This window comes from Maylandia zebra, linkage group LG18 (genome assembly GCF_041146795.1).
Source record: "Maylandia zebra isolate NMK-2024a linkage group LG18, Mzebra_GT3a, whole genome shotgun sequence".
NCBI lineage: Eukaryota > Metazoa > Chordata > Actinopteri > Cichliformes > Cichlidae > Maylandia > Maylandia zebra.
The window spans coordinates 4,364,282-4,387,054 of record NC_135184.1 but is presented as its reverse complement, the minus strand read 5'-3'; the positions used below and the strand labels follow the sequence as shown (position 1 = coordinate 4,387,054).

The following is a 22,773-nucleotide window of genomic DNA, read 5'->3' as shown; positions in this document are numbered from 1 at the left end:
CACCCACGTGACTCCCATAACAACCAAACAAATAAAAACCCAGTGATCATCAAAATTCAATACATTCAATTATGGCTCCTACACACCAGCCCCTAATTATTAGTATCCCTTCTAATAATTACCCATAATTAACCAAGTAGGAGACATAAAACATGCAGAGAAAAGTCAAGCATTTACTGTATTTCAATATTACCCGCAGGAATCCTATAGGTAATCTTAAAGTCTATCTTTAAAGAAAAATGAGAGACATTTTATGTCCAAATACAATCAAAGTCTGATAATTGGACCCAGAAGTCTTTAACTGTGATCTGCCTCCAGCAGTAGACACAGTTTGGTAATAGGTCGATCCAGGCAACTAGTCTGAGTTTTAATCCGAACTTGACGAACGAATCCTCTTCGGTCAGGAAAAGTCTTTATCACACGTCCCATTGGCCAAGAGTTTCGAGGTGCCGAACTGTCCATGATGAGAACCAGATCTCCCACGATGAGGTTCCTTTTTACTCCAATCCATCGCTGACGTTCCTGTAGTAGGTATTCCTTCACCCATCTTTTCCAAAACAAGTCAGACATGTATTGGACTTGTTTCCATCTTCTGTGTGTGTACATATCAGTGGAATGGAATACTCCTGGTGGTAATATCGGTGAGGTCTTTAACAGAAGAAGATGATTAGGGGTCAAAGCTTCCAGGTCGTTAGGATCCATTGAGGCTTTGGTAATTGGGCGGCTGTTAATGATGGCTTCAACCTCACAAAGTACTGTATGAAGACCTTCTTCATCCAGGTTTTGTACTTTCATTATGGAATTAAGTACTTTGCGAACCAGTCTTATCAGTCACTCCCAGGTTCCTCCGTGATGTGAACCTCCAGGAGGATTAAATGTCCATTTAACTCCCTTTTGCAGAAAGACGTCATTGACTTTTACATGGTTCCAATGTTCAATGGCAGTTCTAAGTTCACGTTCAGCGCCTATAAAATTGGTTCCGTTGTCAGAACGCAGTTCTCGAACCTGACCTCTTCTTGCATTGAAACGTCTGAACGCATTAATGAAAGAGTCAGTATCCAGTGATGGAGCAACCTCAATGTGAACAGCACGGATAGCAAGGCAGGTGAATATAACACCATATCTCTTCACCACGCTCCTCCTACTTTTTACACTGAAGGGTCCGAAGTAATCCACTCCCACCCGCGTGAATGGAGGTTCATCTGGAATGATTCTTTCATTGGGCAAATCCACCATCTGTTGATTCACTGGTGCAGCATTAAGACGTCGACAGATGACACATTTAGATAACACTTTTCTTATTGCTGTACTAGCTCCAATCAACCAGTACTTTTCTCTTAGCTTAGACAGCATGTGGTTACGACCACCATGTCCAACTTCCTGATGTATGTGTCTAAGCAAGAGCTCGGAAATGTGTTGATCCTTTGCTAGTATTATGGGATGTTTCACCTCAACCGGCATCGATGATCTACTGAGTCTCACACCCACTCTGAGAATTCCATCTTGCAGCTGTGGGCAGAGTCTTCTTAGAGGACTTGATTTTATAATGGGTTGTCCCTTCTCCAGACTCACAAGCTCCAAGGAAAATCTCCTCCTCTGACAGAACTTGATAATGACAACCTCAGCTTTGTCCAGATCTTCCACTGTAAGATTCTTAATCACAGATGTCCTCTTGAAGTTCCTCAGCTTTTCTTCCACAAATGATTTCTGTTGCTCTTTGGTGACCTCTGACTGTGGTAAGCTTGAACACAATTCTCTCCTTTTCTTCGCAAAGGACAGAAGCAAGTCCTTAAATTTTAACAGCCATGCCACTGACTTCTTAAGACGTGTCCAGGTGGAAAAATGTTTAAACAAGCGAGTAACAGAATTCTCGCCAGCTTGCTCAACACTCACTGTGGCAACTGTTTTTACCTCAGGATCATCAGATGCAAGCAGACTGATGTCATCTGGGTAGACAGGCCATTCACTCCTAGATTGTAGAAGATACTGAGGCCCAGACAACCACTTTGTATTCTTCATAAAAACATCGACTTTCACTCCTCTTGAGGCCATATCTGCTGGATTACTGGCAGTGTCCACATATCTCCATTGCGAGGAAGATGAAACTCTTAAGATTTGTGAAACTCTGTTGGCCACAAAAACCTTGAATCTTGAAGTTTCACTCCTGATGTATTTAAGAACAGAAGCACTGTCTGTCCAAAACACAGAATCCAGAAGTTCCATCTGCAGCTCTTTCCTCCAGAGTACATCCAATCGACTGGCCATGGTTGCTGCAATGAGCTCCATTCTCGGGATGGTAAAGGATTTAAGAGGAGCGACACGCGCTTTTCCCATAACAAACGCACAGTGTCGTTCTGAACAGATGTTTTCAATCAGCAGATAGGTCACTGTTCCATACCCATCCTCACTGGCATCACAGAAATGGTGCAACTGAGCACTCGTGATTTCTCCAAATCCATCAGGTTTCAAACAACGACTCACTTCAAACTTGCTCAATAGCTGGAGCTGCTGGAGCCATGTTAACCATCTTTTGGAAAACAGCTCGGTTACATTATTGTCCCAGCCGATTCCTTCCTGGCATAGATCTCTTAGGATTTTCTTAGCAGTTAAGACCACAGGACTTAGCATTCCAAGAGGATCATAGATAGAACTGACAATTGAAAGGATTCCTCTTCTGGTGAGCGGTCTGTCCTTGAGCACAATCTTGAATTTAAAAGAGTCTGATTTTATACACCATTCCACGCCCAAAACTCGCTCGGTCATTGAGGAATCCAATTCCATGTTCAACTCTTTCATTCCTATGGCTCTGTGACTTTCAGGAATTGATTCCAGCAGGCGAGTGAAAGAATAAATGATGACTCTCCTCCTCTCTCGGAGTCAGGGGACATGTTGCATGTCATCTCGGTGTCTTGGTACGCAGTGGTGCGGTGATGATGTGCTGGGCAGGGCCAGTTCAGAACAGAGTCAAGGGCATCGGGGTGACGGCAAGTTAAATGTCCAACTGTTCCCTGTCTGTTGGTGATCCACTTTTTGAGCAGAAATCCTCCTTTGGCACACAAAGAAACCAACTCGTGGTACATTAACACTGCTTCCTCATCAGTTTCAATGGACACAAGACAATCGTCCACATAAAAACAGTGCAACAACTTCTTCACAGCTTCCTCACTGTAGAGATGTCCAAAGTCATCCGCACACTTTCTGAGTGCAAAGTTGGCACAACTTGGTGACGAAGTTGCCCCGAAGAGATGTACATTCATCCTGTATTCAGATGTTGGTTGTTCCAGATCACCTTTAGGCCACCAGAGAAATCTCAATAGATCTTTATCTTCAGCTGGAATCATGACTTGATGGAACATGGATTCAATATCTCCCATAATTACAACTGGCTCCTTCCTGAATCTTGTGATCACTCCTATTAAAGAGCTTGTAAGATCAGGTCCTTGTAAGAGTTGGGAGTTTAAAGATGTTCCCTGATAACTCATTCCACAGTCAAACACAACTCTGAGTTTCTTCTTGGTCGGATGGTAAACATCATGGTGTGGTATATACCACAGCTTGCCATCATTGCGATTGATCTCCTCTTCCGGGACCTTTTCAGCATAACCTTTAGCCAGAAGCTCATTCATGAAGACTTTGTACTCAGTATGAAACACTGTGTCTCTCTCAAATCTCTTTTTTAGAAAGCACAGACGTTGTTGAACAACTTTCTTATTGTTTGGCATACTGATACTGGCATTCCGAAAAGGTAATGCTATCTGGATATGACCACCCACATATTTGGCAGAGTTAGTCACTATTTCCAGAAATCTCTGATCCTCTCTTGACAATCCAACCTGCTCATCAACTTTGCTCTCAGGAAAGTCATTCTTGAACCGTTGCTGCCAAAGCTCCTCCAGCGTGACAACAGAAATTCTGTTGACTGTAACTTGTGGATGCTTCTGATCACTTGTAGCTTCACAGTTTCCTGAAAGTGGTCCATTGATGGTCCAGCCAAGCCTTGTCCTTATGGCATACGGTCCTCCATCAACACTACACACCACTTCCAGAGGTTCCAAGGCTTTGGGAATGTTTGTTCCAATCAGAAGTTCGATTCCTGCATTTATTTGAGGCAGGGTTATGTGTTTTAAATGTGCCCACAGGGCTCTAGACTAACTTTTTGCCATGGTTGCACTGGTGCGCCTAAAAATAAAATTTAGGCGCACCAGCACAAAATTTAGGCGTACAAGCACAAAAGTTAGGCGTACCCAAATTTTTAAACTGCATTACTTAACACCGCAGTTTTACATGTTCACGTTTTTTTTGATTTGTAAATGATTAACTAACAACCTTTCAAAATGATTAACTTGACACCCCCTTTGCTGCCCAAATTAACAGCAGCTCCATCAGCCCCCATAGCAATGATTTTATCCAACCAGTTACTGCACTGGTCCCCAAGAGCAGCAAATGCTTTCTTTGAGGCAGCATAAATTCCTAAACAAATTAAAAAAAAAATACCATTTACTTATCAGATCAAGAGTTTACAATGCAGTCTTTTTCAGTTTGAGTTTCTATATTCATGTATTATTGCTATGTTTAATTTTCAATGATAAGAACATGCTAGATATGGTTAATTCAGTAACACGACGTAATATTATTAATCATATACATAGGCTACGTGACATGACATGGCTTACCTTGGGCATGGGCATGCTGGACCTCAATGTGTCCAATCAGTATATTCGCTGGTCTTCCTTTTTGCAAGATACGAGCGTACACAATGACACATTCTTTTGTGGCGATGTCTGTGTCTCCATCGATCAGGAAGGCCATGTATGTACTGTTCGCAATTTCCACTGACGTCTTTTTTTTCAGTGTGTCAGCGATTACGCCTATAAACTGGGCGCACGCAACATCATTGCTGTATGTGGGGTTTATGTCCAAGCCATTTTTCCTGTGAAGAGTTATTTCTGACTTGAACTTAGTAAACGGAACTTCTTCTTTTGCAATATTGTAGGCGATGTTAAACTTAATGATCATCTCGGCCTCCTCCGATGACCTGTTTACTCCTGCCTGCCGCTGAAAGGCAGTGGGGAGCGGGGACATTTTGGCAGAGCATTTATCGCGGCATATAATGTGTCTTCTCGATGCTGTATGCTTTTTCAGCGTTTCAATTCGAAACGTATTAGCACCAGTGACAAATGCTGTGTTGCCGGCCATGGTCTTTCCACACTCGCGACAATAAATGCAGTGCATCATATTGTCAGCTTGGCTGTATCTTAGCCAGGGAAGGTGGTCAAGCCACTCGATTCGAAATCTATACATTTTCTGACTTTTACTTTCAGTGGACTCCGGCTGGGAGTCGATCGTATGTGGCTCATTTTCTGATGCCGTCTCCGGACCAGTGTTTGACAAAAACGGAGAGGTTGATGGCTCCGTGTCAGAGCGCTGGCTCAGAATTTTGGACTGATCAGGCCTTAACTTAACGAAAAAGTTATCAATTGTTCTTTTCATATTTTCTCAATACCAACTTCATACACTTCTGACCTGGGCTACTCACCCTTCTCTATCTGCCCGCACTTTCAAACGTAAACACAAGTAGGTCTGCAGGAATATCTGGACCGCGGCCAATCACAGAGGTCCCCGCCTCTGAGTATCTCTGATTGGTTTAGAACACGACATGGGCATAATGTGTGCCTGTTGTTGAACACACGGAGACTTTCAGGGTTGCTGAAACTTTTTTCCCGAGAAAATACTTGGTTGCACCGGTGCGACCAAGTATTTTTTATTAGTCGCACCATGGAGAAATTTGGTCGCATTTGCGACCAAATTGGTCGCACTCTAGAGCCCTGGCCCATCCTTCAATATCTCCTGGTGTTGTAATATTTCCCTTATGTACAGGCATGGACTCCTGTGTGTACACTTTTGGCAGTTCCAGAAATTCGTCACCACAAAGAGCGGCAACCTCCAGTCCTGATAAAGTGTTGCTGCTCACAACTCTTTCCTGGCCCATGGTTCTGAGGAGGATGTTTCCTTTCCTTCCCTCAAGGTGAAGTCTGCGCATCAGACTCTCAGTGCAGAAAACTGCTGTGCTCCCTTGGTCCAAAAAAAGCATATGTTGTAATAATGTTGCTTCCTTTCTTTGACTTTACTTGGACAGGCACAATGGGCAGTTTACAGTCCTGGTCTCCAGCCCCTGTAAGACCACTCGACACTAGTGTGCTCACATGCGGCTGCATGTTCCTGTCGGTCTTTTCAGAAGGTGAACTTTCTTTGTGCAGGATGGTGGGATGTTTCCAGCTGCATTTGGAACAGGAAATCCTCTTACGGCAATCTTTACTGATGTGTCCTATACACAAACAGCCAAAACAGATGCCATTTTCCTTTAAGAAGGTTATCTTCTTCTCATGAGCCATTTTTCCCAACTGTGCACAGACGTCCAACATATGTCTTCCTCCACAACAAATACAGACGTTCCTTCCAACCTGATTCTTTTTCATTTCCATTTCCGCAGGCTTAGGTGTACTCTCCACAACTTGCATAGTGGTGGCAAAGCTTGTTCCTTTATTTCCAGGTCTGCCTTGATACTTGGCTTTACTCATTCCTTTTGTTGGTAAAGAAAGCGGAGAATCTTGAATATTACCGAATACAGGATCAGTTAATATTCTTATTTGCTTCTCCAAAAAGTCTGCAATATCCATAAATTTGGCTCTTCTTTTATGCCTTTCTTGCAGGTCACAAACATGGCTTCTCCATTTGTCCCTAATTTTTTAATAATGTTCACCATATTAGAAGGCATGTCCAAATCGCTCAGATGCTGCACCTCCTCCATTGCATTACAGCATCCCCTGAGGAACAAACTGTAGTTCTGAAGAGCTTTTACTTCCTCTGTTTTAATTGATGGCCATGAAAGTGCCTTGTCCAGATATGCAGCTGCGACCTTCTGTTCATCGCCATAGTGCTCCTTTAACAGTGATTTTGCTTTGCGATAACCACGATCTGAGTTCATTTGTTGACAGCTTCTCACCAATTCCTTTGCATGGCCTCTTGTGTACTGTTCCAAAAAATATAAACGATCGCTGTTATTCTTCGTATTGCACTCAACTGCATTCTCAAATGCTTTAACAAATGAATAATATTGAAGTGGATCTCCATCAAAATGAGGTATTTCTCTCTTTGGTAAAGAAAAGAGGCTTTGTTGTTGGATTAAGAGTGTTGTTATTTCATTTTGTTTAGTCATTACTCCAATAACATCATTTTGTGGTTCCGGTTCCACCATACCATTTGTATAACAGTCATTTTATTTTATTTATTGTGGACTTCAGGAAGCACACAGCTCCACATTCCCCCCCATCATCCTGACTGACACCCCCATCACCTCTGTGGACTCATTCCGCTTCCTGGGTACCACCATCACCCAGGACCTGAAGTGGGAGCCCACCATCACTTCCGTCATCAAGAAAGCCCAGCAGAGGATGTACTTCCTGAGGCAGCTGAAGAAATTCAACCTGCCAACACGGACGATGATGCAATCCTACACTGCAATCATTGAGTCCATCCTCACCTCCTCCATCACTGTGTGGTACGCTGGAGCCACTATCAGGGACAAACAGAGACTGCAGCGTGTTGTGCGCTCTGCTGAGAAGGTGATTGGCTGCAGACTCCCATCTCTGCAGGACCTGTACACCTCCAGGACACTGGGGCGCGCAGCTCGGATCTCAGCTGACCCTTCTCACCCTGGACACAGTCTGTTTGACCTGCTCCCCTCAGGCAGGAGGCTCCGGTCCATTCGCACCAGAACCTCTCGCCATAAGAACAGTTTCTTCCCCTCTGCTGTCGGACACATGAACAATAACCGTATGACTGTTCCCACCACTAACACATGACCCTACGCTGTGTCACTGCATCATTCCATGTTTGGCACTGATCACCACCTGCACTCATGTATATATCTATCTACTTAGCACTTTTAATTCTTATTTTATATTTTTATGACAGTATGTTTGCACTGAAGCACCGCAGCAATTTCCTAATGTTGTAAACCTGCTCAACATTTGGCAATAAACCCTTTCTGATTTCTGATTTCTGATTTTGTCCATTTGCATCAGATGGGTTTGAAGGAATAACTGAATATTGTCGAGGATGCTTATTTTGAGAAGATTCAGTCAGCACAGCTTGTTGCATGACTGATATAGCGACTTCCACAGTCGCTACAGGCCGGGGATGGAGTCTGCCTATTTGCCTGACGCGCTGTCAAAGTTACGCAATAATGCGAGAGATGGAATTGTTTGCTCGTTTAATTAAAGTGCTTTGAGAGTTTACAGAGTAGTATCATCGGCTCCTGATTCAAACTCTTACAACATCACAGGCTCTAATATAACGAAGCGAAACATGTAGTGCAGCGGTCAACAAAAACTACGGCTACCCAGCCCTCCTCTCTGTCAAAATCAAAACCCGTGAATGACAGAGTGACAACGCCCATTTATGTCACCGCTAGCACCCACGTGACTCCCATAACAACCAAACAAATAAAAACCCAGTGATCATCAAAATTCAATACATTCAATTATGGCTCCTACAAATATAAAAGTCTTCTACTTTATGATGGAAATGTTCTTTCTGGCTCAAAATGACATCATTTATCTGAATCTGTAGAAGAAGAAACAATCTCGGAAAGTCACTTTACTCTGTGTCTCACTGGATGTTCAAAGTTTTTAACAAAAGAGAAAAAGAGAAGCATTCTTTGATTTTAGTCTGTTAGCCCACAAGCTGAGTTTTTATCAGAGTCCTGCATGAGTCAGTGTTATTTCACTGACACCATCACAGTTTTACACACCTGTTCTGTATGACTTTGTCTCAGGTTTGCGGTGATATCCAGCACTCTGAGCTGATGGCAGATCTGGTCAGTCCACAGTAGCTTCAACCACTAAATTATCTCTAACACATCACCAAACCAAAGTCTTCCAGCTAAGAGTACATCAAAGGTGAAAAGCGAGCCTAGAATGTCATCATTTCTGCTCTCCTCTTTCTTCTTCTTCTACTTCTGGACCGCACACATCTGTCGCTGCCCTACTCAGGTCGATCTAATGAAAATCAGCCAGAAATAATAATCAGAAATCCAGATGTAGAATTTGTAGAACAAATGACTGACCAGTGATTAGTGTTTTACAGTGATTACGACAGACAGCCTGTTTCTGCCACTGCTGCCAAGCATTTGCTCTTTTCAGCTTGTTCAATTGTGGAGGTTTTTACATTCTTTACCTTACAATATAAAGCACCTTGAGGCAACTGTTGTTTTTTTGGCACTATATAAATATAAATGAATTGAACTGGTAGCAACTTTATGAATGAGAAAATGAAAACAAGTGTCAGTCAGCTGGTTCATGTCCAGCAGGTGGGGAGGAATCAGTGAGTCTGTTACTCCAGTTACTTACTGAGAGGTAAAGTTAAAGAAAACGAGTTTCCTTCATCGCACTAAACCTGCCCACTAAACATGACCCTGAATGAACCCATATGTAAAGGACTGTAGGTTTTAAGCAGGCTCAGGTAATGGCAACACAATAGATGAGGAAAGTGGGGGAACTCTGACGACATCTAGTGGACATCTTGAAGATGACGGGTCTGAACAGAGAGCAATGCAGGTCTGTGGAGAAGATTGCAGCACACTGTGAAATATGAACTATGAATAATATCTACATCTGTAATGATGTAATCAAAATAGGCTCCATGTAGTTCAAGTTCTGTTACTGTACTTATGAAGCAAACTGCACACACAGAGTTGGCAAACATTGAGTTTACTTGCATTTAGGCAAAATGATATAAACACTTATCATGAGCCAATATAGCACATTTAACTGCTTTTATTTAGCAGGGATTACACAATACACAAAATAAGTCACAAACATTTTAATCAAATCTTGCAACATGTTGCTAAGAAGAACCAGGACAACCAGGTCAAAGCCATACTGAAGTATAACCTTCATTAACATAAATCACAAAGAAAACATATTTAAATAAAAATTGTATACTTGTCTTGAACTTTTTTTAAATCTTTAGTCCTGTGTATCAAAACTTATTTATTGGCTGATAAAAAGGAATCACATCATGGTTGTTACAAGGAACAAGTGATGAAAAACTCATTTTCATGTTTGTTTTCTTCTATACTGAAGAAGAAATACAAGTTTCTGTGGTAAATATTAAAAGAGCATCCATGTTCAATAAATATTTGTGTCACCTTTAAAGACCAATAAAAAAAATATCAAACTTAGAGAAACATAAAGTCAGGGCTGGAACAAACAACATAGAGTGCCCTTCACTGCTGTGGACAGGAAATGTACCGTGACTTGGAGCATGAGGTCATTTTCTACCTCGGGTGCTGCAGTGATTTGGTTTGTCACTCAGGTGGATCCTTAGATGAAAATTCAGTCCTGATTTCCAACTGAATCTTTCCCCACAGGAGCTACAAATATATGGTTTCTCACCTGTGTGGATCCTTCTGTGACTTTTCATAGTCGACAAGTCTCTAAACTCTTTCCTACAGACGTTGCAAGAATACGCTTTCTCACCGGTGTGGATTCTCAAATGAGTTTCTAGTCCTGATTTCTTACCAAATCTTTTCCCACATGTGCTACAGAAATACGGCTTCTCGCCTGTGTGGATTCTCACGTGACTTTCAAATCCGGATTTCTTATTAAATCTTTTCCCACAGGTGCTACAAGAATGTGGCTTCTCACTTGTGTGAACTCTCATGTGTCTCGTCAGGTTGGATTTACACTGAAAAGTTTTTCCACAAGTGTCACAGCTTACAGATTTTTTACTTGTATCAGTTTCACTCCGAGACTTATCTGTTCGGTTTTTGTGACGTCTCCTTTTCTTCAGCTCCGCATTTCTAGTTGATCCCGAGTCCACATGCTGGTTTTCTTCCTGTTCCTCAAGCTCTGGTTCAGGAAAGTTAAGAGCAAGGAGCTGGTCATCGTTTGGTTCTGATTCACTGAGGTCACTTTCCTCAAAACTAGAAGTCACCATAAAACTATTGATCTCCTGCTTCAGTACAATCTCCTCCAGCTCCTGACTGGTGCAGAGTTCCTCCTGTTCCTCTTTAATCTGTGGAGGATCTGGGTCCTCCTGGTCCAGACTTGAGTTCCTCTCCTGCTGATTGGCGACAAACTCCTCCTCCTTACAGGCAGTTTGCTGGTGGAGGTCTAAACGAACAATAAAAAAAATGTAATTATAGAAAAACACTTCTGAGAAGATAAAGTTTTAGTTAAAGTCTGTAATGAGGGCATGTTGCTCACATTTGCAGGTGAAATTAAAAGTGTGTAAAAATGAAGTTATTTGTGCACTCTGATGCAAATGAGAACTTGAGTTCTGACATTTTTCAGCAACATTAAGAGTAAAAAAAACCTTTCAAACAAAAAAGAACTCACTTATTACTGACTGACTGATGATCTATTTTGGAGTTGATCTCGAAACTGATCTACATCTTGATATTTTTCAAAATAATCTTCACTATTGGGGGTGGCTGTAGCTCAGGCGGTAGAGCAGATCATCTACTGATCGGTTCGATTCCCGGCTTCACCTAGTCTGCATTTCAAATATCCTTGGGCAAGATACTAACTCCAAGTTGCCTCAAGTTGCTCTTTGATCTGTGGAATGTGTGTCTGAATGTTGGTAGAAAGCACTAAGAAAAATGTGCTTGTGCGAATGGGAGTGAGTGGGTGAATGCACAAGTTTTGTAAAGCGCTTTGAGTGCTCAAGATTGAGTAGAAAAGCGCTATATAAGAACCAGTCCATTTAAAACTCCCTGTCATGTTTTCACGAATACACATTAAATAGATCTGACTGATACAAACTGTAGGTTTAATATTAATGTTAACACTTCAGAAAAGCCATTACAGTTTTACCGCTGGTCTGTAAATCTTTCTCAGGTTTCCAGATGTTATGCAGCTGTCTGAGCCGCTCTTCCCCGCTCCAGACGACGATGCCTTCATCCTCGTGTTTCACTACAAGCTGTTCTCCCTCTTGACTGATGCAGAGTTCCTCCTGTTCCTCTTTGATCTGTGGGGGATCTGTGTCCTCCTGGTCCAGATTGAAGTTCCTCTCCTGCTTCCAGACCTGCTGGCCAGCCAGATCTTCCTCCTCCTTACACTTCATGTTGATGTGGGACTTGAGGAACAAAGTAAAAAGAAAAAGATTAGACAGGTAAAGGTGCAGCCTCAGTCAGCAGGGCTGTACACTGTGAGCATGTTGCTCACATATGTGAGAGAGGTTTGTACAAATGTTTCAGAAGCACCATGTGACTCCCTCTCTTTGTTGGAAAGTCTTATTAATTCACTTTATAACTATTACTTTGAAGATAAATTTCTACCATCACAAAAATATTATGACCTCTTTAAAAACAAACAACGGCAACTACATGACTTAAATTCCATGTTTAGATGAAGGTAATGGTCAATGCCTTTTGACAGGGGAAAAACCTCCACACAGAAGAATCTTACTTGGCTGAATCATAAATTATTCACCATGATTAAAACTGCAGATGAGCAATAATCTGCATTTTATTTTAGCCAAAGAGGAATGTTTCTGTTTGTCTGTGATCTGACTTTTTCTGCTGGCTCCAAATTTCATTTTATCCTGTGTAAGTTTGTTTCTCTTCCTGTTAACTAGCAAAGTCAAAATCACCTTGATTCATTTAACTTTAATTCAATTATAAATGTAATCATTTTATTGAACAATTAATTTCATTTCAATGAAAAACAATTACTTAAAAGAAAGAGATTAAGTTGGAGAGAGACATGTGGCCATCTTTTAGTGAGTTAGACCCTGATTAAGGGCTATTTTTAAAAGTAAAGCCCATCTCTCAAAGTCCCTGCCGGCCTGCCTCCACCTCGGGAAGTCTGTGGGTGCAGACGGAGGTGAGGAGCACCACAGGCGGCAGAGAACTGTCTGTAGCCCCGGAGTGAGGCGTCGTGAACCGAAGCAGACAGCGAACTGTGGCACAGTGCAGAAAACCGAAGCTTTCCCTCCCTGTTTGGTTTTGATGTGTCTCATGAAAGTCTATTGTTAAAAGTTGACCTTTAAAAAAAACGGACGCACTTGTTTGATTAGCTGCTCTCTGATTTTAGCCTGTTAGCTTACAGACTGAGCTCAGATCGTTCCTGTGTTAGTTCATTGAGAACATCACAGTTTTACATACCTGCTGCGTGACTTCATCTCGGGTCTCCGGCTGATATACAGCAGTCTGAGCCAGTGGCGGATCTCATCATCCTGGACGACTGTTTTTAATGTTTTTAACCACGGAGATTTCTTCTGCATCATCAGTCTCTCATTGTTAAACTCTCCCAGAAACTGAAGACAGTTGTGCCATTTCCGCGCTTCTTCTTCTTCTATTGAGTAGACGGCAGACTACACATGTCCAAGGGTAATACTGTCCTCCTCAGGCCATTGGCATCAAGTCAAAGCCTTAAAGTCTGGTACTTTGCGCATGGTCGTTTTTTACGAACAGCAGAATCACAAGACAAAGCGTGCCAATGTTTATACTTTTCACTGTGACTGCCAAATAGATGAAAAAGTAGATGTTAAAAAACAACTTATAGTTTTGTCATTGGGCTGGTAGAAAGCTATGAGTTTCTGTCCCTTTGTCTGACCTTAGAGACTTATTTTAAAAGGAAACATTACAATCCTTTAAAGCAAGTATTTTCACCTCTGTTCCCCCCTCTGTACTTAGCTTTTTTGTTGTCATGTCAGTAATTGTCCAGTTGATGGCTCCCTTGGATCACAAGCCTGTCTCATGAGTCCAAGTGAATATATTCTTAATAAACAGCTTTGAAGAATTTGTGACCAACTTTGTTTAATTCGGAACATCATCATCATGAGTCAAACTCACTCTTGGATCTACAAAATATTTAACAAAAACAAACATCACTGAATCATAAGGTATTTGCTCCAACTCTTAGTCCAGAAACACATGAGTGAACTAGATCAGCTGCTCCTCCAGTTCAGCTGTGGATTTATATCATTATTTATATTTGTAAAGTGGATATGCAGTTTTTCAGTACTAATATAAGCATTTTATATCATTGCTTTATTGACAGATGTTTGGTGTTCAAGGTCAGGCATCAGTTTGAAAAAAACAAACAAACACACTGAGTTGAACTTGAACTTCCTACTGACAAAAACTAAAATTGGTGCAAAAATAACCAGAAACATATAAGAAGCATCCTGGAGGTGCTGCAGACAAGATAGGACCAATAACATGTCAACAGGAAATCCTTTTTACTAATTTGTTTATTTCTTTTTAGATTTTTACTCTCCATTTTAAGCCATGATGTTTGCTGATACTGTGTTCCTACTGTTTGTTCTCATTAATAGTTCTGTTTTTAACATTCTGTGCTGAAGCTGGAGGAAATGTTTCTACAGTGTCAGATGATACAGCTCCAAACTAAATAAGTGATTAACTAACGATGCTTTAATACACTTTACTATAAATTATGATATAGTGCACTTTCTTAAAATTTCTTATTGCTCTGTAATTAATTGTTTTCTTTATAAATGTACAAATGAGAATAAAATCTGTGTGATAAAGGAAGGTCTGTAGACTTCTCTGTTAAGATCAGTGAAGAGAAACAACAACATACAAATACCTAAGAAAAATATTCAGTAAACATTTAGAAGATAGAGAAGTTTATGTTGTCATGTGGAGAAATTTTTCAAATAAAAATATCCATAAGCATTGATAGTCTCCATGGCTGAACAGACACAGGAAAGAGCTCCACCTATAAAACGTAAAAACATCAAGACAACATGTTGAAGATGTCGAGGTACTGCCCATAATGTTTGACTGACATCTGATTTATGTGCAGCACATAAATACCACAATAATGATGGAGAGAAACTAAAAGGGAACTAAAATACAGATTTAAACTTACAACAATATGAAAGACTTCAGTCTATTTCACTTTAATCAACTCAGCTGTGGCTCCAATTTGCCAAAGCCTCAGTCCAGCATAGAGCGGCTGAGTGAATGTGGTCTGGACTCTGTGGAGGAGAGTCATGGTTTCAGAGACGCTGTAGAAGGACAAAATACCTGCTCTGTGATCCAGGTACACTCCTACTCTGGAGGAACGAGGACCTGAGACAGGAGTTTCAATGTTGTTGTACCGAAATGTAAAACTGTTGTTGTTACAATTTAATGACCAAGATTTGTCATTCCATCCAAATCCACATTCATTACCCCATCCTTCTCTGCTGATATTCTTGTATGCGACTGCTACATAAACTCCTCCCCCTCTCCACTCCACCTCCCAGTAACAACGTCCAGTCAGACTCTCTCTACTCAGGACCTGATACCACCAAGTGAATCTGTCTGGATGATCAGAATAAGACTGTTGTTGATTCATAAATGTTGCTTTTCTGTTCCCCTCTGATAATAACAGCTGTGTGTGCGCTGTGTTTGGATCCAGTGTGATTTCACATGAATATTTTAAGAATCCAGCTCTGGTCTTTGGCTCTGGTTGTGACAGTAAAACATCCACTTCAGTGACTGTCAGTGAGATGTTTGTCCAGTCCTCTCTCAGAATGTCCTGTAGTTTATCTCTGACCTCTGACACAGCTGCTGTCACATCCTCAAAGTAGCTCAGAGGACGGATATTGATGCTGGATGAGTCTGTAGACTCACTGAGTGCTGACAGTGAGGGGTAGTTGTGTAGAAACTGGATGTGATCCTCTGTGTGTGAGAGCTGCTTCAGCTCAGCATCTTTCCTCTTCAGCTCAGTGATCTCCTGCTCCAGCTTCTCCTGAAGCTCTTTGACTCGACTCACTTCAGTTTCCTGCTGGGATCTGATCTGCTGCTTCACATCAGAGCTTCTTTTCTGGATGAGATGGATCAGCTCAGTGAAGATCTTCTCACTGTGCTCCACTGTTTGATCAGCAGACTGATTGATGGCCTCCACCTCCTGTTGAAGCAGCTTCACATCTTTCTCTCTGTCCTGGATTCTCTGCTGGATGTTTTGTCCACTCACCTCCAGCTCTCTCTGCCTCTCAGTCCTTTCTGCTGCAGCTGAGACTGTGTCGTGGCCTTTATGTTCATCCACAGAGCAGAGATAACAGATACTCTGCTGATCAGTACGGCAGAACATCTTCATCACCTCATCATGACGAGAGCAGATCTTCTCCTGGAGCTTCTTGGAGGGCTCCACCAGCTTGTGTTTCTTGAATGGAGCCACATCATAATGAGGCTGAAGGTGTTTCTCACAGTAAGATGCCAGACAGAATAAACAGGACTTGAAGGCTTTCATTTTTCTTCCAGTGCAGACATCACAGGCCACATCTTCAGGTCCAGCATAGCAGTGATCAGCAGGAGCAGCTTGGAGTCCAGTCTTCTTCAGCTCCTCCACTAAAACTGCTAACATGGTGTTTTTCACCAGGACAGGCCTCGCTGTGAAAGTCTGTCTGCACTGAGGGCAGCTGTAGATTTTCTTCTTTTCCTCTTCATCCCAGAAGCTTTTAATACACTTCATGCAGTAGCTGTGTCCACAGGGAATAGTCACCGGATTCTTCAGTAGATCCAAACAGATCGAACAAGAGAAGGTTTCTCGGTCTAGCTGAACTCCTTTCTGCGCCATTTCTCCTCTCAGTGTCAGTGACTGTGTAAGTTTCACTTCCTTAATATAGAAACTGGTCTGATCTGAACAACAAGTGTTGCTGCTGTGAATGGGGCCTGCCAGCTCTAACACACGTTGGTTACACCCATCTTCATAATGTAGATCTAAAGGGGAGGGAACACAGAAAGATATGGACAGACAGGAGGTGCTGAGCTAGAGAGCAGGAAGAAGAGGAAGGGTTTTCATGCTGTGATTCATTCCAGAAAGCAGGAAGAGGCTCTGTGTTTAATTGTTTTTCTGTTCAAACCTTTAACTAAATAATATAAATGTCAATAACTGGATGCCTCTCTATTCTTTTTGTTAATCTGCTAAATGAATAGTTTGTTTCTTTTAACAATTCAAATAGCAGAAATGAACAGCTGACAGCTTGTCAGACTCAGACTGTAAACCATAGAGACAGTTTATATATACATTTAGTCAGGGCAGTGCAGAGATGTTTAAAGGGGCGGGTGCTCACAGTTAAAAAGGGCACATAGAAGCAGGCTGAAGAACAACAACCCACATTCATCAAGAATCTAATATGGAATCACATCACACTACATCACTGTCATCAGGTGGGCACAATGCAAAGCAAATGTAGCCCATTTTTTACCTGATGGGGTACAATGTTGCTGTTTGGGGGGTTGCTTCTGCTCTTGCTGCTGATAGTGCTGGAGGGCAGGGCTGTGTTGATCTGAGACTGTAGAGATTAAACAGTCCACAGGAGAGAGGGTAGCTGATTAAACAAGTGTTATGAGATAATAATAAAACGCAAAGATTGGTCACAGCGCTTGGAACCATAAGGCAACAAAACTGGGAAATAAACTAAGCTCTGCCTGTGAATCACTCTTTGCCTCTCTTCTTCCTTCCATCTCCTCATCTCATCTATCACATTCCACTTGCTGTCCATCTGAGAACGAGGCACAGTTTGCTATTGAATTCATCTATTATTTAATTATACATTTTAACAACTCTTGCACCTAATCCCCTTAGGCAGAGCAATGAAATGCACAGCTTTGGAGAACCGATCGATGATGGTCAGAATAACTGTTACCTGAGGATGGTGGGAGACCAGTGATGAAGTCCAGTGCGATATGAGACCAGGGGCATCTAGGAACGGGCGAAGGAGGCCAGCAGGAGGTGAAACCTAAACTGGAAAAAACTAACACAACACAGAACTGAAACCTAAAATGGAGATGCAGGGAGACGACACAGAATGATGCAGGAAAAAACACAGATGAACCGGCGAGGAGCACACGAGGACACATAGTATAAATACACACAGGGGGAGACATGGAATGGCAAAGACACAGCTGATCCTAATTGACTACACGAGACAGGGGAAATGTGAACAGAACACACTAACATAAGACATGGACCTTCACAATAAAACAGGAAATGCACAGAGACACGGTACAGACACTAAATAGAGGGGAACACAGAAACCAAACTCTAAGAACTAACTAAGGCTACATTCACACTGCAGGCGAAAGCGCATTAAATCCGATTTTTTTGACCCTATGCGACCCTATATCCGATCATGCTATGACAGTGTGAACGGCACAAATCCAATATTTTCAAATCTGATCTGGGTCACTTTCACATGTGGTACTGAATACTGAATCTGAATATGCAAATTAGGGGAAATTTACATCAAATTAAATGAGTAATGGCTGATTTGATGACCAAAATCAATGATGGTACTTAGAAACACATGACATTACACATTACATTTTCATGCAGTTAGAAGTTTGAACCTGCAGCTTTATTAAATGAACACCTGGTATCCAACAAGAGTTTAGTTTAAACTTTAGGAACAAAAAAGTAAGAATCAACAGAATTAAACAAAGAACCAACAGCACAGGAAAGTTTAATCTTCATGAAAAACACATGCAGTGACTTCAACGTCCACAATAACACAATGTGTTTGGGCTTATGTGTGTCAGTTTCCAGCTTTAATCTTATGTAACAAGACCTCTTTATAGGTCAATAGAGGAATGAAGTCATTGTTGAACTACAGCTTGTGTGTGTGTCACCTCCACAACCTACAACAATAAAATATGATCTTTGAGTAGTGATATGGGAGTAAAATATACCATACTGATGTGAATAGGAGGTCATCTTTTCCCTCGGCTGTTAGGGTACCTGGGCCGTTGACCCAGTGTTTTGTGTTTGGTTTTTTGAGTCTTGTTTAATCATTATTCTGTTCTCTGTGTATCTTATGTTTCCTAGTTATCAGAATCAGAATACTTTATTAATCCTTCAGGATTAATAAAGTATTCTGATTTACTTTATTAAATCAGAATTCAAGGGCTTACGCTCTTGAATTTATTCAGTATTTGTTGTTTAGGTTGTCTTGGTTAGTATTTGGTCCCGTTCATGTCTTTGTCTCGTGTCTTCTCTCGTCCCTTGCTCTCTGTCCTTTTTGCTCTGCTGCAAACAGAAGCAGAGAAAACTGGAGCTTCTGGTCTTGGCCAGATCTCTTTTGAAAAAGACATTTTAAAGTCAATGAGACTTTTTACCAGATAAATAAATAAAAAATATAAAAGTCTTCTACTTTATGATGGAAATGTTCTTTCTGGCTCAAAATGACATCATTTATCTGAATCTGTAGAAGAAGAAACAATCTCGGAAAGTCACTTTACTCTGTGTCTCACTGGATGTTCAAAGTTTTTAACAAAAGAGAAAAAGAGAAGCATTCTTTGATTTTAGTCTGTTAGCCCACAAGCTGAGTTTTTATCAGAGTCCTGCATGAGTCAGTGTTATTTCACTGAGACTGTCATGATCCAAGCCGCCAGGAACACACAGGCACAAATGTAATCTTCAAAAAAATGGGTTTTATTATACCCCAAAAAGGACAAAATGATTACAAAAATTCAAAATAACAAAAAATAAAGTTTGTAAGAACCAAGTGGGCCCATAAAAGAGGTTACCTTAACAGACTGCTACTCAAAAATCACTTAACAAAAACATAACTCAAACTGACCTGCCCAAATGAGAAACAGCTCCAGTTATATAGCAAATGAATAAACCATTATATAAACCAAAGGTGAAAACTAAAGGGATAACAGATAACCATCATTCAAGAAGAACCCCATTCCCCCTGCATGATCACAATAGATGGTCCAGTCCACTTTATTGGCTTCTGCATTTAAACCAGCTCCACCCTCAGCCTCCTCTTTCAGCCAAACCAGGAAGGACTGGAGCGGAGGTCAGGTAACTGAGAAAGAGCAGAAATATAATCAATATAACATACCTATATAAAATAACAAACAATGCAAAGCAAAGTCTATGCTAGTGATGGGCAGATGAAGCTTCGTGAAGCACTGAAGCTTTTCATCCAATTGGTTCACCCCAGCGCAAAGCTTCTTGAAGCTTCATTTGCTCTAGTAGGACACCTACTGGACGTAAAAATAATAGCTGGCATGAATTTGAAGAGTGTGGCATTTTGCACACAGCCTGTAAATGTCAACAACAAAAGGAGTGTGTAAAACATGTATATTGTAGTGATGGCAGTATACTGTGTATATTTATACTGGCAGTATGGAAAATGATTATTTGGAAATGCTTAAAATGCAAATGATCATTTACTGTGAGGTGAGGTGTGGTTGGGGTGTGGACAGTGGTTGTGCGGTTATAACGTTGAGGTATGGACAGCTACACAGTCCTGCCTGTTCACATTTTATTCTGTAAAAACTAAATTTTCACTGCTTTTATGGCCTTTTTAGTGGGGAGAACATAGCTAGGATTTAATGATTTAACAAATCTTTTGAATCCTTTGTCCTCCACAATGCTAAATGGCTGGGAGTCCTCAATCACCATGCTGACCAGGTCTTCATCTATTTGAGATTGTTCTCCTGAGGAAAGACAATAAAGACAAAGCACAAATATAAATATCACACATGTAACTTATAACAGTTGTATAATATTGTTATATCATTTAGTAACATTACTGCATGCTATATTATCATTGCATTTGATGGCTCACCTGGTCTTGCTCCACAATCGGTGTTCCCCTTATTCTCATGCAAAGCTCTGTAGTGCCTAAGCATGGATGAGGTGTTGTTGTTATATCCCAGCTCCCTGGCACATAGCAAACACTTCACCTTGTACAAAAGTCAAGACAGCTCAACATAAATTGTATTGCACCATCAGTATTATGAAAATACATCTTCTGTAGAAATTTACATACCTTGTTGGGAGGAATAAAATCACAATGTTCCCACACAGCGGAGGACATCCTCCTCTTCTTAGCTGGCTCCATTCTCTCCTGACTTTCTCTCCTCACTCTCATAAACCTCCAAACTGTCTCCAAACTCTCACTAACCGCAACTCTCCATCAAACACCTACATTTTGAATGAAGTCTGAGGGCTTTATATCGCTGTCATATCTCGCGGCAAAGTTCGAACCACTTCATGAACCAGTCACGTGGTACAGCCGGGCAGCGAGGCTTCGGACGTCATCATTTTCAGCTCCTCCCATAAATGAAGCAAGCCTCAATACGCGCATCGCGGAAACGCCCCCTCCATTACTCGACACACGCTCCGAAGCCTCGATACAGAACGTCACATCACTACAGGTAACCTCAAAACGTCAAATTAGTTAACTTATGATCACAGAAACTTTAAAGCATAACGTAAACATAAGACAAAAGACCAAATGAATATTACTAAGTGTCTCAGTTGTGTGGTTGCATGCACCCATCACAGTGACCATCACAGTTTTACACACCTGTTCTGTATGACTTTGTCTCAGGTTTGCGGTGATATCCAGCACTCTGAGCTGATGGCAGATCTGGTCAGTCCACAGTAGCTTCAACCACTAAATTATCTCTAACACATCACCAAACCAAAGTCTTCCTGCTAAGAGTACATCAAAGGTGAAAAGCGAGCCTAGAATGTCATCATTTCTGCTCTCCTCTTTCTTCTTCTTCTTCTGGACCGCACACATCTGTCGCTGCCCTACTCAGGTCGATCTAATGAAAATCAGCCAGAAATAATAATCAGAAATCCAAATGTAGAATTTATAGTTCCCCATTGATGCAATTTGGTTATTAAATTTAAGAAGCAGTCTGTAATGCTCACCCCAGCATAGTTGAAGCAGATCATCAAAGCATGCTGAACACTTTCTACCATTCCACATGTGCATTTTCTATCCAGGTACTCAACAGCACCAAACCATAATTGTGAATCCATGGCTTTGATCTGGTGAAAATCACCCTACCCCTACTGTTCATCTTTACACACAACAGATGGTGTTTCTGTATCTTATGACTGAATGAAAAGTAATGACAACCGTTATTTTCAATCTTCCATTGCTTCTACCTGTTGTTTCTCTGTATTATTGTCGGATCTTTACCTTCAAATAAAGTGCCTTCAATATAAACTGCCTCGAGGTAACTTGTTGTAATTTGGTGTTTTATTAAGAAAATTGAACTATTGTGGCAGAAAAGTTGGATGCAAACCAAGACTAAAAGTCCTCAGGCAGGAGTCATAGCTGGGCTTTAGCATCTGGGTCACCCACTTCACCCAGGGAGCTAAACCAGCATCTCCAACAGGTGATTTGTTTGTCTGGCAGTTTCAGGCTGGGAAAGCTTGTTAAACTTTAACAAAACATTATTTGGCACCAACGTGAATGATTTGGGTCATGTTTATCACGTCTGAGTCAGGGAGCAAAGGTCACCTCCTTTATGCAGGATTTCACCTTATGCCAACAGGGGAAAAAAATCACGAGTTCTTAAACAAGCTGTAGGTCATGTTACTACACACATTTCAATATGTAAGCATTTCATCATGTTTTAGAGTCTCAGAGTTATTTCAGCCTCATCTTCACATATTTTCACAAATATTCACATTATCTCCGAGATCCAGTTGTGAAATTTTTTCCCTCAGTGTAACCGATTGCAACACAACAAATGACTGACCAGTGATTAGTGTTTTACAGTGATTACGACAGAAAGCCTGTTTCTGCCACTGCTGCCAAGCATTTGCTCTTTTCAGCTTGTTCAATTGTGGAGGTTTTTACATTCTTTACCTTACAATATAAAGCACCTTGAGGCAACTGTTGTTTTTTGGCACTATATATAAATATAAATGAATTGAACTGGTAGCAACTTTATGAATGAGAAAATGAAAACAAGTGTCAGTCAGCTGGTTC

General features: G+C 41.2%; 2 protein-coding genes across 2 annotated transcripts; both read right to left on the bottom strand.

The window, feature by feature from the left end:
* Positions 1-9,754: 9,754 nt before the first annotated feature.
* On the bottom strand, positions 9,755-13,450 carry LOC112432554 (uncharacterized). Its single transcript, XM_076877136.1, has 3 exons — positions 13,172-13,450; positions 11,880-12,141; positions 9,755-11,177 (listed from the first exon to the last, which is right to left on the bottom strand). The coding sequence occupies exons 2-3, from the start codon at positions 12,127-12,129 to the stop codon at positions 10,333-10,335; spliced, it is 1,095 nt and encodes a 364-aa protein (XP_076733251.1). The 5' UTR covers positions 12,130-12,141; positions 13,172-13,450; the 3' UTR covers positions 9,755-10,332.
* Positions 13,451-13,808: 358 nt separating this feature from the next.
* LOC112431525 (tripartite motif-containing protein 16) lies at positions 13,809-18,767 on the bottom strand. The gene is made up of 3 exons (XM_024800147.2): positions 17,671-18,767; positions 17,230-17,316; positions 13,809-16,741 (listed from the first exon to the last, which is right to left on the bottom strand). Exons 1-3 carry the CDS (start codon positions 17,909-17,911, stop codon positions 14,925-14,927), a joined length of 2,145 nt encoding a protein of 714 aa, XP_024655915.2. The 5' UTR covers positions 17,912-18,767; the 3' UTR covers positions 13,809-14,924.
* Between the last annotated feature and the right edge of the window lie 4,006 nt (positions 18,768-22,773).

Bases quoted from the DNA above. Each gene is read 5' to 3' on its own strand.
- LOC112432554 (XM_076877136.1), bottom strand. From the start codon at position 12,129: ATGAAGTGTAAGGAGGAGGAAGATCTGGCTGGCCAGCAGGTCTGGAAG. The intron at 11,178-11,879 runs GTAAAACTGTAA...TTGTTCGTTTAG, and splicing joins GAAAGATTTACAGACCAGCG to ACCTCCACCAGCAAACTGCC.
- LOC112431525 (XM_024800147.2), bottom strand. From the start codon at position 17,911: ATGTCTCCCCCTGTGTGTATTTATACTATGTGTCCTCGTGTGCTCCTC. The intron at 17,317-17,670 runs GTAACAGTTATT...TAATCTCTACAG, and splicing joins TGGTCTCCCACCATCCTCAG to TCTCAGATCAACACAGCCCT. The intron at 16,742-17,229 runs GTAAAAAATGGG...CCTCCCCTTTAG, and splicing joins GCAACATTGTACCCCATCAG to ATCTACATTATGAAGATGGG.